This window comes from Mus pahari, chromosome 1, assembly GCF_900095145.1.
Source record: "Mus pahari chromosome 1, PAHARI_EIJ_v1.1, whole genome shotgun sequence".
Lineage (NCBI taxonomy): Eukaryota > Metazoa > Chordata > Mammalia > Rodentia > Muridae > Mus > Mus pahari.
Window position 1 is genome coordinate 96785836 of NC_034590.1, and position 12824 is coordinate 96798659.

General features: G+C 48.2%; 1 protein-coding gene across 5 annotated transcripts in view; it reads left to right on the top strand.

Moving 5' to 3' along the window:
• The first annotated feature begins 3401 nt into the window (after positions 1-3401).
• Itgal (integrin subunit alpha L) overlaps positions 3402-12824 on the top strand; it is a 40881-nt gene continuing 31458 nt past the window's right edge. For 4 of the 5 annotated variants that reach the window (XM_021222402.1, XM_021222415.1, XM_021222410.1 and 1 more), the window contains exons 1-9: positions 3402-3663; positions 4644-4743; positions 6591-6685; positions 6798-6865; positions 8279-8396; positions 8513-8643; positions 9413-9561; positions 11675-11807; positions 11950-12100. In XM_021222402.1, the coding sequence (XP_021078061.1) occupies positions 3609-3663; positions 4644-4743; positions 6591-6685; positions 6798-6865; positions 8279-8396; positions 8513-8643; positions 9413-9561; positions 11675-11807; positions 11950-12100 (1000 nt within the window). In that variant the 5' untranslated portion in view covers positions 3402-3608. The remainder of the gene's footprint in view (positions 3664-4643; positions 4744-6590; positions 6686-6797; positions 6866-8278; positions 8397-8512; positions 8644-9412; positions 9562-11674; positions 11808-11949; positions 12101-12824) is intronic. The other variant, XM_029535410.1, reaches the window with a different exon arrangement.

Here is a 12824-nt window from a genome sequence, read left to right on the forward strand (position 1 = left end):
ACTTTAAAGATTAAGACCTGCAGATGATAAAGAATGTTATGTAGTTGCCTTTCTGAGTTTGGGTACTTCATTTAATATTATACTTTCCAGACCCATCCATATTTCTACAAATGTCCTAACTTAATTTTCCTTATATCTGAATAGCATTCCTGAATGTATCTATATTACATGTTTGTTATCCATCATCAGTTGATGGATGTCTAAGCTGCCTCAGTTTCTCTGCTGCTCTGAGTGCAGAACACTAAGCTCAGAAGAACAAGTGGCTCTGTGGTAGGGTATTTACCATGAACACATGCCCAGGAGGAGTGGAGCTCGCTCATATGGTACTTAAGGGTTTTCATTTTTTGAGAAATTTCCATATTGATTTCCATAATTCTGTATTAGTTTGTGCTTCCACCAGGAGTAAATAAGAGTTCCTCTTTCCCCACATCCTCATTAGTGTTTGCTGTTAGATTTCTTCACGACAGCCATTTTGACTAGGGTGAGGCACAATGTAGAAGTAGTTTTAATTTACATCTCTCTGAGGACTGGGGATATTGAACACTTTTAAAAATACTGATTGACCATTTGTTGTATTTCTTCTTCTGAGAAATATCTATTTCATGTTTTCCTCTTTCTCTTTCTGATGGCTGTAGTCCTGTCTTGCCTGGGATTTATTCTGTAGACCAGGCTGGCCTCAAATTCAGAGATCCCCCTGCCTCTGCTTCCCAAGTGCTGGGCTAGTATCACCACAGCTGGCCTAGACCTGTATGATGAAGTGTATTTCCCATGTTTTCCTGTAACACTTTGAGCATTAAAGACTTTGACCCACTTTGAGTTGATTTTTCTTCCAGGTTAGAGACATCTCTCACTTTATCTTTCTGCAGTTGGACACCCAGCCCTGCAAGCACAGCACACTAAGTGTTCTTTTCACTGCACGTTTTTGTTTTTGTTTTTGTTTTTGTTTTGTTTTGTTTTTTTCCAGACAGGGTTTCCCTGTGCAGTCCTGGCTGTCCTGGAACTCGCTTTGTAGACCAGGCTGGCCTGGAACTCAGAAATCCGCCTGCCTCTGCCTCCCGAGTGCTGGGATTAAAGGTGCGCGCCACCACACCCAGCTTCACTGCACGTTTTTTGACACTTATGTCAAAAAGTAAGTGGCCCATTCAGTTACTGTTAATATATTCAGACCTAGTGTGTTGTGTCTTAGGAGGCCAATACAGAAGATTGCTGTATAAGGCCAGCCTGGGCCAATCAAGAGCTTATCTTAAACAAAAACCAAACATGCATGTATGCGTGTGTGTGTGTGTGTGTGTGTGTGTGTGTGTTTGCACGTGCGAGAAAGAGACACAGACACACACTCATTTAAAAGTTTTTCTCATGTATGTTCATGAAGTTTTACAGTCAGCTCTACCATCCCAACCCAGAACATTAACCCTTAAAGAACCTGAACCCTCAGCAGCCGGGCTCTCCTCCTGCTCCTGGGCAGTCACTCATCCACTCTTTTTCTTTGTTTGTTTTTCGAGACAGGGTTTCTCTGTATAGCTCTGGCTGTCCTGGAACTCACTTTGTAGTCCAGGCTGGCCTCGAACTCAGAAATCCGCCTGCCTCTGCACTCATCTACTCTTTGTCTCTTCAGGCTTATCTGTCTGGGGGCTGAGGATGCAGTTCAGTGACAGACAACTGAAACACAAGCCTGAGGCACTACATTTGAGTTCCAACACCACACACACAGACAAATGTACTTCTTCTGGACATGTCACTCAAATGACATTCCACATCTGAGCCTTTGCACCTGGTTGCTTTCCCTGCGTCTGTCTTCAGGGTCTGTCTGCACTGTAGCTTGCCTAGGGGTACCTCATGCCTGTCTCCATCCCCAACTGCAGGCCATACAGGCTGCCGCGCTCATTCTCTAATAACTAATGTTGAGCATTCCTTCATGTGTTTGTCAGCCATTTCTGTTTCATGGTTAAAGAAATGTCTGCCTGGACTGGGTATGTAGCTTAGTGAGAGAGTGCTTGTTTAAAACATAAATAAATGGCTGGGCATGATGCCACATGCCTTTAATCCCAGAACTCTGGAGGCAGAGGCAAACAGATCTTTATGAGTTCGAGGCCAGCTGGGTATATGGAGTGAGTTCCAGGACAGCCAGGGGTACATAGAAAAACTTTGTCTCAAAACAAAATGAAAAACAAAACAAAAACCCAACAACAACAACAACACCCCCCCCCCATAAATAATATGAATGGAGGGGCAAAGCTCTGCAGTAGAGCAGTCATTCATCGGTTTGATCCCTGCACTGAGAAAATTATTACTTTTGATTTTGAAAAATATATTTATTTATAAAACTTTGAATGTTTAAAAATTGCTATGTGTGTACGATGGGGGGGGGCACATGTGGAGGTCAGAAGACAACCTTGACCTTTGACCTTTATGTGGGTTCTGTGGGTGGAGCTTGGACTGTCAGGCTAACACCTCAAATCCTTTTATTCACTTAGTCATCTCGTGGGCCCAGTGATTTTTTTTTTTAAAGAAAAGAAATAAAAAAGAATCCCCTCAAAAGTTGTCTTTTTAAAGTTGTTATCGAGTTGTCTTTGTGTCCTGAGTTCTTTATATTCTTGAGTGCACCTGTATCATCAACTATGCAATTTACAAATATGTTCTCCCCTTCTAAGGATTTTCTTTCTTTGTTTCTTTCTTTCTTTCTTTCTTTCTTTCTTTCTTTCTTTCTTTCTTTCTTTCTTTCTTTCTTTCTTTCTTTTTTGAAACAAAATTAACCAAATGGTGGTGGTGCATGCACACCTGTAATCCCAGAGGCAAGCAGATCTCAGATCTCTGAGTTCAAGACTAGCCTGGTCTACAGAGTGAGTTCCAGGGTGGCCAGGGATACACAGAGAAACCCTGTCTTGGAAAAAATGTGAAAAAAGAAAAAGAGGAGGAGGAGGAGGAAGAAAGGAAGGAAGGGAAAAGGAAAGGAAGGGAAGGGAAAGAAAAGAAAAGAAGAGAAGAGAAAAGAAAATAAAAGAAAAGGAGAAAAGAAAAGAAAGGAAAGGAAAAATTAGTTCTGAGCCTGCAGCTCTGTAGCTTGCTCCAGGCTCTTTCCCACAAGCGTCCTTTTGTCACCCACCATCGACCAGGGACACTTTAGGGGTGATTCCGGAGCAACCCTCTATCTGGCTTGTTTGTTTGTTTGTTGTTTTAGATAATATAATTACAGCACTGCTCCCCTCCCCCCTCTCATCCCCCGCCTACTCCCCCTCCCTTCTATCAGGCTTTGAAGAGTCTTCCGGGCCTGGCTTGAGAGCGGAGGTTGCCTAGTTGAAGTGGCAGTAATTTAACCGCCTTGCTGTCTGCTCTTGGATGATGTGAAAATGCAAGTAGGCACAGGAAATGTATCTAACCTGCTTATACTTCCTCTCTGAACAGAGAGGTTTCACAACCCGGACAGGAGCACACCCCTCCTTCCACCCCCACCCAGTGTCATCAGCCTGGTGGCCCTGAGAAAGTTCCACTGGAAGGGGCCCCATGCAAGAGACACCACCATTTCCCTCTTCCTCTGGGTCTAGGTTGCCAGCAAATCTCAAGAGCTCTCTGAGATCCAGTCCGGACCCACAGGTCCCTCCTAGGCGCAGATGAGTTTCCGGATTGCCGGCCCCAGACTTTTTCTACTGGGACTCCAGCTGTTTGGTAGGAAATCCAGGAGGGATGGGAAAGGGTCGTTGTCTGTGACAGGGGAAACCAGAAGGCTCTGTAGAGCCGAAGAAGATGAGGAGCCACTCCAGGGGACGGACGGTGTTGGTGATGTGGGACCCAGGAATCCCGGAGAGAGAAGAGGGAACCCACACAAACTTGAAGCATGATATCGAAGGGCGTGGAAGAGAGGGTGGGAGGCGGGTTTAGGTAGATGGTTGGAAGGACTCAGGATGGGAGAAGGCTGGCTCAGGTTTCTACTCCGCCTCCTTTGTGTTATGTCTGCTTGGGAGTTTTGGGCGCCTGAAGGGAGGTGAAGAGGGTGCCCTCATCTCTGACATCCAGGACACAAGGCACTAAGTCTTTCTGCAAGGAAAATTGGGCCAGAAAAGGACGGTTTAGAGGTTGCAGGGGGCACTCTAGCTGCCTGAGTTAGGGGAGGGGGCGGTGTTGGATTTTAAAAGGCCGGGAGATACCTGTGTCTGGTGGGTAGAGTTGGGAAACTTAAGTCACCTGCTGGGTTCAGGGTACAGGTGACTCCTTGAGGCTGGTCACTGTGGTTCTCAGGTGCTGGGATGCAAGGTCCCCAGAGAAGCGTAGTCAGTGAGTAGGGCAGCCATGGGGCCTCAGGGCAGACTCTTTTGGTCCCTACCTGGGAACTTGGTCATTCTATGCCTGGAGGCCCCTTCCCTGGCTTCTTTCTCATGGGCCTCTGCCTTCTGACCCTTCCTTCTTTCCCAATAGGTCCAAGGGGAAGTTGAGTCCTCTGGGTCTGGGAGGAGTTGCCCTGGGAGACAGACTGTGTGATCTCCTAGTCTCCAGTCCAGGCCCCAGAGGGAAAGTCCTGGTGTCACCCGTCTGTGCTTGGGTGTAGGCAGCCTCAGAGCATGAGTGGGTTTGGAGGAACAGGCCGCAGAGGCAGCACTAGTCTGTGGGGGGTCCAGATAGGGAGCAGCTGACCGGTTTGCTCCCCACAGTCAAGGCCTGGAGCTACAACCTGGACACAAGGCCTACGCAGAGCTTCTTGGCACAAGCTGGAAGACATTTTGGGTACCAGGTCTTGCAGGTCGGAGATGGGTGAGCTATTATTCTTTCAACTATCCTCCAGCAGCAGAGTATGCAGGGCCCCACATCTGCCCGGGGGTTGGGGTGGGGACTGTCCCATGTCAGAGGTTGGCCTCCCTTCTGCGAGTGTCGGGAAATCTTTGAAACAGGAGCATGGCTCTCTCTAGTACCACAGAGTGAGGGGGATGGGTCCCAAGCCACAAGAGTGTCTGAGGACCATCTCCTCTCTGCTTCCCAATTCAAAGCCTTGCTAAGCACATAGTGGGGCAGACTTGGGCATTGATGGCTTTGGTGATGGTGGTGGTGGTGCTGTTGCTGTTTGAATACCAGGTCTATGTGTGTTAGGCAAGCTCTCCATTGAGCTGCTTCAAGGTTTACGTTCTTTGGTTTGAGACGGCCTCTGTAGATCAGTTTGTTTCTACATTTGCTGTAGCTGAGCAGAGCCTTGAACTTCTGACCTCCTATCCTCTACCTCTGAGGTGCTGGGATCACAAGCAGATGCCACCAGACCTGGTTTCCTTTTTTGTTTTCCTTTTGAGACAGGGTCTTATTAAATTCCCACAGTTAGTTTGGGGCCACTGTCCTCCTGCCTCTGGCTAACTCTGAGTAGCAGATGTGACAGGCCTATGTCACCACACCTAGTCACAAATAGCTTTTGAATTGATGACTAAGTGAAGGTGCCCACCTAACACTCTTTGGGCCTTGAATTTTCTAGAATGCAAATGAAATGAAGCTTTAACTTCTAGAATTATGTTATTTGGCTCTTAGGAAATAGGGGCTACTCCGGAGCTCTCCTGGAGAGTAGGAGCTGCATTGCCTTGGTGGCAAGTTTTAAGCATACAGTTGTTAATGTTGGGCTGTGTGTGTACGTGAATGGTGTAGTGATTGGGCTGCGTGTGTACATGAATGCTGTAGTGATTGGGCTGCGTGTGTACGTGAATGCTATCGCGCACATGTGGAAGTTAGGACAACCTGCTGGAGTCAGTTCTCTCCTTCTACTGCGTAGGAGAGAAATCCGTCTCAGGTTCTCAAGCTTGTTAAGCACTTTTGCCCTCTAAGCTGCTGACGACAAGCCTGGCATCACTCAGAAGTGCTTGTTAAGATGCATGCCTGGGTGATAGATCTGGGTCTATTTGCATTCTTCTACAAGCAGACAACCAATTAGACCAGCACCATTTGTTGAAGATGTTTTCTTTTTTCCATTGTATGGTTTTTGGACCTTAGTGGGAGAAGATTCACTTAGGCCTACAGCGACTGGATAGCCCAGGGTGGGGTGGTACCCAAGGGGGGTCTTCCCCTTCTCTGAGGAGAAAGGGAGGGGGTAACGGGGGGAGGAATTTGTATAGATGAGACTGGGAGGAGAGGAGGGAGGGGGAGGGGTGAATTGGGATATAAAGTGAATTAAAAAAAAAAAAAGATACATAGCTAGGTGGTGGTGGCATACACCTTTAATTCCAGCACTTGGGAGGCAGAGGCAGGCAGATCTCTGAGTTTGAAGCCAACCTGGGCTACAGAGTGAGTTCCAGGACAGCCAAGGTTACACAGAGAAACCAGGTCTCAGAAAAAAAAAAAAAAAAAAAACCAAAAACAAACAAACAAAAAAACTTAATGGATTGTGGGGCACAATTTTAATCCCAGCACTTGGAAAAGAGAAAGAAGTTGGATCTTTCTGTGAGTTTGAGGTTAGCCTAGTCTATGTAGCAAGTTCTAGGACAGCCAAGGCTACCTATATAGTGAGACCCTGTCTCAAAGAAGGGGGGAAAAGAAAGAAAAAAAAAGGAATGGGTAGGAAATAAGAAAAGAGGAACTAGGTGGGCAAAGGCCTGGGCAAGTTCGTCTCAAGTGAGATTTTCCATCAGGGTTGTCGTGGGAGCCCCAGGTGAGGGGGACAACATGGGAGGCCTCTATCACTGCCATCCGAGCAGCGAGTTCTGCCAGCCAGTCAGCCTACATGGTGAGCACAGAGGGAAGGCGGGGGGAAGTGCCCCCATCCCCAGGAAACCCGAGGCTGACCCCACCACGCCTGACTACCCGAGTCCTTCCATCCTGCTTTCCTGTGCCTACAGGCTCAAACCATACCTCCAAGTACTTGGGAATGACGCTGGCAACAGACGCCGCCAAGGGAAGCCTTTTGGTAAGAATTTTGTATGATGCTGTCAGAGCCTATGGAGCTGAACTACACAGATGAACCACACACTACTACACTGTGTAGAGATGTTGAAAGGAAGAGCCAGATATTGGGGTATCGACCTGCAGTCCCAGCACAGGAGTAGCTGAGACAGCCTGGGCTGCACAGTTACAAACCAGCCTGGGCTGTATAATGAGACCCTGTCTCAGAAAGAAAAGAAAATCTGACAAACTGTTAGTGGCGTCTGAGAGTTGATTAAACTGCTGCTTAGTGAGAACGGACAAGTCTCTAGAGTTTATTCTCACACAGCCTGGACGTACATAGCTGCACATAGCTGAGGCTGACCTTGAACTCTTGGTGCCTCTGCCTCTAACTGAGCTGTATGCAGGCTACTTACGTTTTTAATTTTATAATAGTTGCTTTTTTTTTCTCCCCCTGAGTCAAGGCTTCTCTGTAGCCCTGGTGTCCTGGAACTCTCTCTATAGACCAGGATAGCCTCAAAAGGCTAACTTGCCTCTGCCTCCCAAGTACTGAGATTTTTTTTTTTTATGTGAATGGGTAATTTTTTAAAAGATTTATTTATTATATCTAAGTACACTGTAGCTGTGTGTATCTGACACACCAGAAGAGGGCGTCAGATCTCATTTTGGATGGTTGTGAGCCACCATGTGGTTGCTGGGATTTGAACTCAGGACCTTTGGAAGGACAGTCAGTGCTCTTAACTGCTGAGCCATCTCTCCAGCCCCGAGAGCGCTGGGATTAAAGGCATGTGCCACCACTGCCTGGCTGGTTGGTTTTTTGTTTGTTTTTGTTTTTGTTTTTAACTGAAACAGGGTCTTTTTATGTAGCCCAGGCTGCCCTGGAACTTGCAATTCTCTTGCTTCAGCCTCCCCAGTGCTGGGATCACAGGTATGTAAGTGCCTCTAAGCCTCATGGGATGCTTAATTGTAACTTGTTTACTTATCTACTGTCACAGATCAGGCATTGTGCTAGATTCCATGGGGTAAGGCTGTAAGAGACAAAGATGTACAAAGGACAAAAGCCCTGTCTATAAACTGCTATCTGACAGAACAGAGTAGTCATAAATGCAAGGAGTAGTACTGTCTATTCTGGAAAAGTGAGGTTTGATTTGTTGAATGCAGGATGTGTGGTTGGGAGGGGCAAGTCCTGGAAATGTGGGGCGATGCCCATCTGTACACAGAACAGACGATGAACTACGAAGGTTAGATGCCATTCCAAAGATGTGAGCATCCATTGTTATAGAGCGCTGGCTGCCTTAGAGGCAAAAATGCCTTGCTTTGAAAACCCTTTGGAAGTGAGAGAGGGGACAGGGCTCTGGAAGCTCCTATTCTCTGCTGATGATGCCTGTAAGACACAAAGCACAAGGAAGCCTTGCGTTTCCCTCTTTGCTCCCTTCAGGCCTGTGACCCCGGACTGTCGCGGACATGTGATCAGAACACCTACCTCAGTGGCCTCTGCTACCTCTTTCCCCAGAGTCTGGAGGGACCCATGCTACAAAACCGTCCGGCCTATCAGGGTGAGGAATTGGAGACCCAGTGGGTAAAGGTACATTTGAGAAGCTGGCCTCCACAGGAGCCAGCACAGCAGGCTAAACTTTTATCAGTCAGACCAGTTTGCATGTCGTCTCTGCAGAGTGTATGAAGGGCAAAGTCGACCTGGTGTTTCTGTTCGATGGCTCACAGAGCTTGGATAGAAAGGACTTTGAAAAAATCCTGGAATTCATGAAGGATGTGATGAGGAAACTCAGCAACACTTCTTACCAGGTACCCGAGTGCACCCAGACATCAGGACCCTAAGTCACAGACCTAAGATGTCCCCCTAGACTGGCTTGAGCCATTACGTGTATTTGTGAGATGTGTCTTCAGAAGCGTGGTTATGGTTGCACCTATAACTCTGGCAGCATCGAGAGCCAGGAGTTAAACTTGGTCCAGTTCTCTGGAGCTGTTTCTCTGTCTGGAGCTGTTTGTCTGTCTCCATCTTCTGTCTCTGCTTTCTTTGTAGATGGGCTTCCTTTCCTTTTTAGATTTCACGGGTGGAAAATTAAATTTGCATGATAAAGTTCCAAAAGGGCACTTCAGCTACCTCCTTCTATAAAGCCCCAGTTCTAAAGAGATTCTGGTTGGTCCAGCATCAGTTGGGTGACTGTCTGGCCGAGCTAACCTTGTCCAGTCTAGGGGGTTTTCTTCACAGACATAGTTACTGGGAGCTATCCATACTGGTGAGTTAAGTGGGCCTAGAGCCCAGGAACCCAGCACACATCTCTAGGTAAGGGAGCAGAGGTTTCTTTAATCTTGTTTCTACATCTGTTTATATTTATCTTAATTTTTCTGAAGAGTGATTTGAGGCAGGGGAGTGAAGTTGAATTACTTGGGCGTGCATATGAAGCAGAGACTGGGGTTGGGAAGTTATCTGAATGGGCAGTGCTTGCCCATCGATCACAAGGCCCTGGGTTCCACAGCTGTGGGGGAAGCAGAGACCTGAGCAGACGGTGAGAAGGGACCTGCAACCCTATGCCATGTCTTTCTTTCCTAGTTTGCTGCCGTTCAGTTTTCCACAGAGTGCAGAACAGAATTTACTTTCTCGGACTATGTTAAGCAGAACAAGAACCCCGATGTTCTGCTAGGCAACGTGCAGCCCATGTTCTTGCTGACCAATACCTTTCGTGCCATCAACTATGTGGTGTAAGTTCCCTTTTGAGGAAAGACATGCCTGTGTCTAGGTGTTTGTTCTATGTGAGCTAGCTCTTCCAGAGGTGGAAGACAGGAAGTCACTGGGCAGGTGCAGACTGTGGCAGTTGATTGTATAAAGTCAAGAGGAGAGCAGCATGTGGTTGGCCCACACCTTAATTGCAGCTTGGGGAGGCCTCTGAAGGAGAATTTTGAGGGTTATAGGTTGAGGCTAACCTGGACTATATAGTAAGACCCTGTCCCTCCCAACCATCACCCCCCAAATCAGGGGACTGGAATGATGGCTTAGCAGTTAAAAGGACCCAGAGTTTGGATCCCAGCACTCAGGTAACAAGCATCCAGGATACACCTGTAACCCCAGTTTTGAAGGAGATAGAGACAGCAGAATCACTGAGACTTACTGGTTTCCAGGGTAGGTAAGAACACATGAGCCCTGGGATCAAGGAGAGATCCTGTTGTGAAATACACAGAGAGTGGTAGGGAAAGACACAAGGTGTCTCCTTATGGCCTGCATTGGAATGCACAGGGATGTGTACACATAGGCACACAGAGAGAAATCTTTAGAAATTTTCCCTAAACCTACCTTGAGCCAGGCATGAGGGTGCCTCCTCCTAATGTTCCCGCCTCAGTCTCCCAAGTTCTAGGATTGCAGGTGCGTATCACTATACCCAGCTGGAGAGGGATCCTGCTGAGAAGACTTCTTAGGTGTGAGCACCTGAGCCACACAGACCCCGAGGAAACTTTCCATCACAAACACCTTAGAGCATCAGCTTATAAAGAGACAGGTTGCTTGGACATGCAGTTTGGGCAGCATAAGTGTGCTGGTGAGATTGGAGCCTGGGGCCCCATGGTGCTAGCAAGCATGCTCCCACCAAGCTCCCACCCTTGCCTTAGTTTTGGAAACGTCAGTCCATGATCATCCAGGCTCTACTGCTATGGACTATTATGGTCCATCATGGCAGGAGGCTATGGCAGAGGTGACCCAGAAGGAGAAAAGGAGGAAGAAGGCAGGGTCCCCTTCAATGACTTCAAGATCTCTCACTAAGTTCCAGTTCCTGAAAGTCCCACCAGCTGCTGACAGTGCCACTCAGGAGACCAAGCCTTGGCGGACACTTATAAGCTGACTTTAGCACATTTGGAATGTTCAAGAAGAGCCAGATGTGGTGGCACATGAGTTTAATGTCAGCATTCAGGAGGCAGAGGCAGAGGCAGAGGCAGAGGCAGAGGCAGAGGCAGAGGCAGAGGCAGAGGCAGAGGCAGAGGCAGAGGCAGAGGCAGAGGCAGAGGCAGAGNGAGGCAGAGGCAGAGGCAGAGGCAGAGGCAGAGGCAGAGGCAGAGGCAGAGGCAGAGGCAGAGGCAGAGGCAGAGGCAGAGGCAGAGGCAGAAACCTACATAATGCAGCCCTGTATTGCTTTTGTAGAGGACAGAAGTTTTGTTCCCAGCACCCTTGCTGGACAGCCTGTAATTCCAGCTCCAGGAGATCTAGTGCCTTCTTCCTGCCCCTGCAGGCACCTGTACCCATGTGCACATGCTCCCACAGAGGCACATGTGAATACATGTAATTAAACTAAAAAAAGAAACAACCAAAAACCCAAACCCCAAATCTTGAAGGAAGAAAAGGGAGCCAGGCCAACTCTGTGGCTGGGGAGGATAATGGAGAGGGGACCCAGCAGATGTGGTGAGAGGCGGATAATGGAGAGGGGACCCAGCAGATGTGGTGAGAGGCGGATAATGGAGAGGGGACCCAGCAGATGTGGTGAGAGGCGGATAATGGAGAGGGGATCCAGCAGATGTGGTGAGAGGCGTGGAGGATAGGTGAAACCCAGCGTCACCCTACCTCAAACTTCCCCGTTGCTACAAGTGGATTCTGGGACACACCTCTGGGCTACCCAGAGCAGAGTGAAGCCCACCAGTCCAGAGGGAGAGGGTGGTCAAGGGGCGAGGTGGGGGTGGGCTGGGAGGAGACCAGAAGGCTTGGGGCACCTGCCTGGTAGATTGGAGAGAGAGGCTTTTGAGTGATTGGGTGGCCAATGGTTCAGTGAGCAGTGGGGAGGGGCCTTGGGCTCTGCTGTGGGGGGAGTCTCATGTCCCCTTTCCTTGGACACAGGGCACATGTGTTCAAAGAAGAATCTGGTGCCAGGCCAGATGCTACCAAGGTGCTTGTCATCATTACAGACGGGGAGGCAAGTGATAACGGCAACATCAGTGCGGCCCAAGGCATAACCCGCTATATCATCGGGGTATGGCTCCCAGACCCATGTGGTCTCACCTCTTCTTCTGAGGCCTAAGCTCCCTCCTCGCCGTGCTAAGGTCTTCTGACTGATAGAAAACTAGTCAGAGATTTTTGGGGTGTTGCAGCTCTCCACTCTCCCCCCTTCACAGATTGGCAAGCATTTTGCCACAGTACAAAAGCAGAAGACGCTCCACATATTTGCCTCAAAACCTGTAGAGGAATTTGTCAAGATTCTAGACACATTTGAGAAACTGAAGGATCTATTTACTGACCTGCAGAGGAAAATTTATGCTATTGAGGGTAAGTCCCAGACCCTGGCAGCTGGTGGGGAGGGGGGGTCTGGGTAGAAGGCTCACCAGTCCTTCACAAACTGTAGGCTTCACATTACAGAAGATAGGCAACTTGGCAGGAGCCAGGTGCAAGGAGTGCCCACAGGCCCTCTTTCCTGACCTAGAATACAAAGAGGTTTTGGACAAAGCAGACAGAGGACTGATAAGGGAGGGGACATTTCCCTAGGCAGCCAAGTGTGCTTGTAGGAGTCAGAATCCATAGGGAAGTCCCCAGTGCTGGGACATAGCCTTGGTGACCAACTTGGTGGAAGATACACTGTGGTGCGTAGGGTAGACCAGGTCAAGGACCCTTGCTGCATCTCGCTTGCTATGTGACCTTTTCCTGCTCTGTTGTTCATGTTACTCTGTTCTGTTAAATGAGAACAATAAGGACCAGTCGTGTACATGTCTTTACTCCCAGCACTCAGGAAGCAGAGGCAGGAGGATCTCTGTAAGTTCAAGATCAGCCTGATCTACAGAGTGAGTTCCAGAACTACATAGAGAGACCCTGTCACCCCACAAAAGATAAAAGACAATACCAGCTATTCATGGATGTAAAACTTAGCTGCTGTGTTAGTCTCTGCGGCCTCTGTAACAAAGTACCAAAGGCTGGTTGTCTTTTTTTTCCCAATTTTTATTAGGTATTTACTTCATTTACATTTTAAATGTTACCCCCAAAGTCCCCTATACCCTCC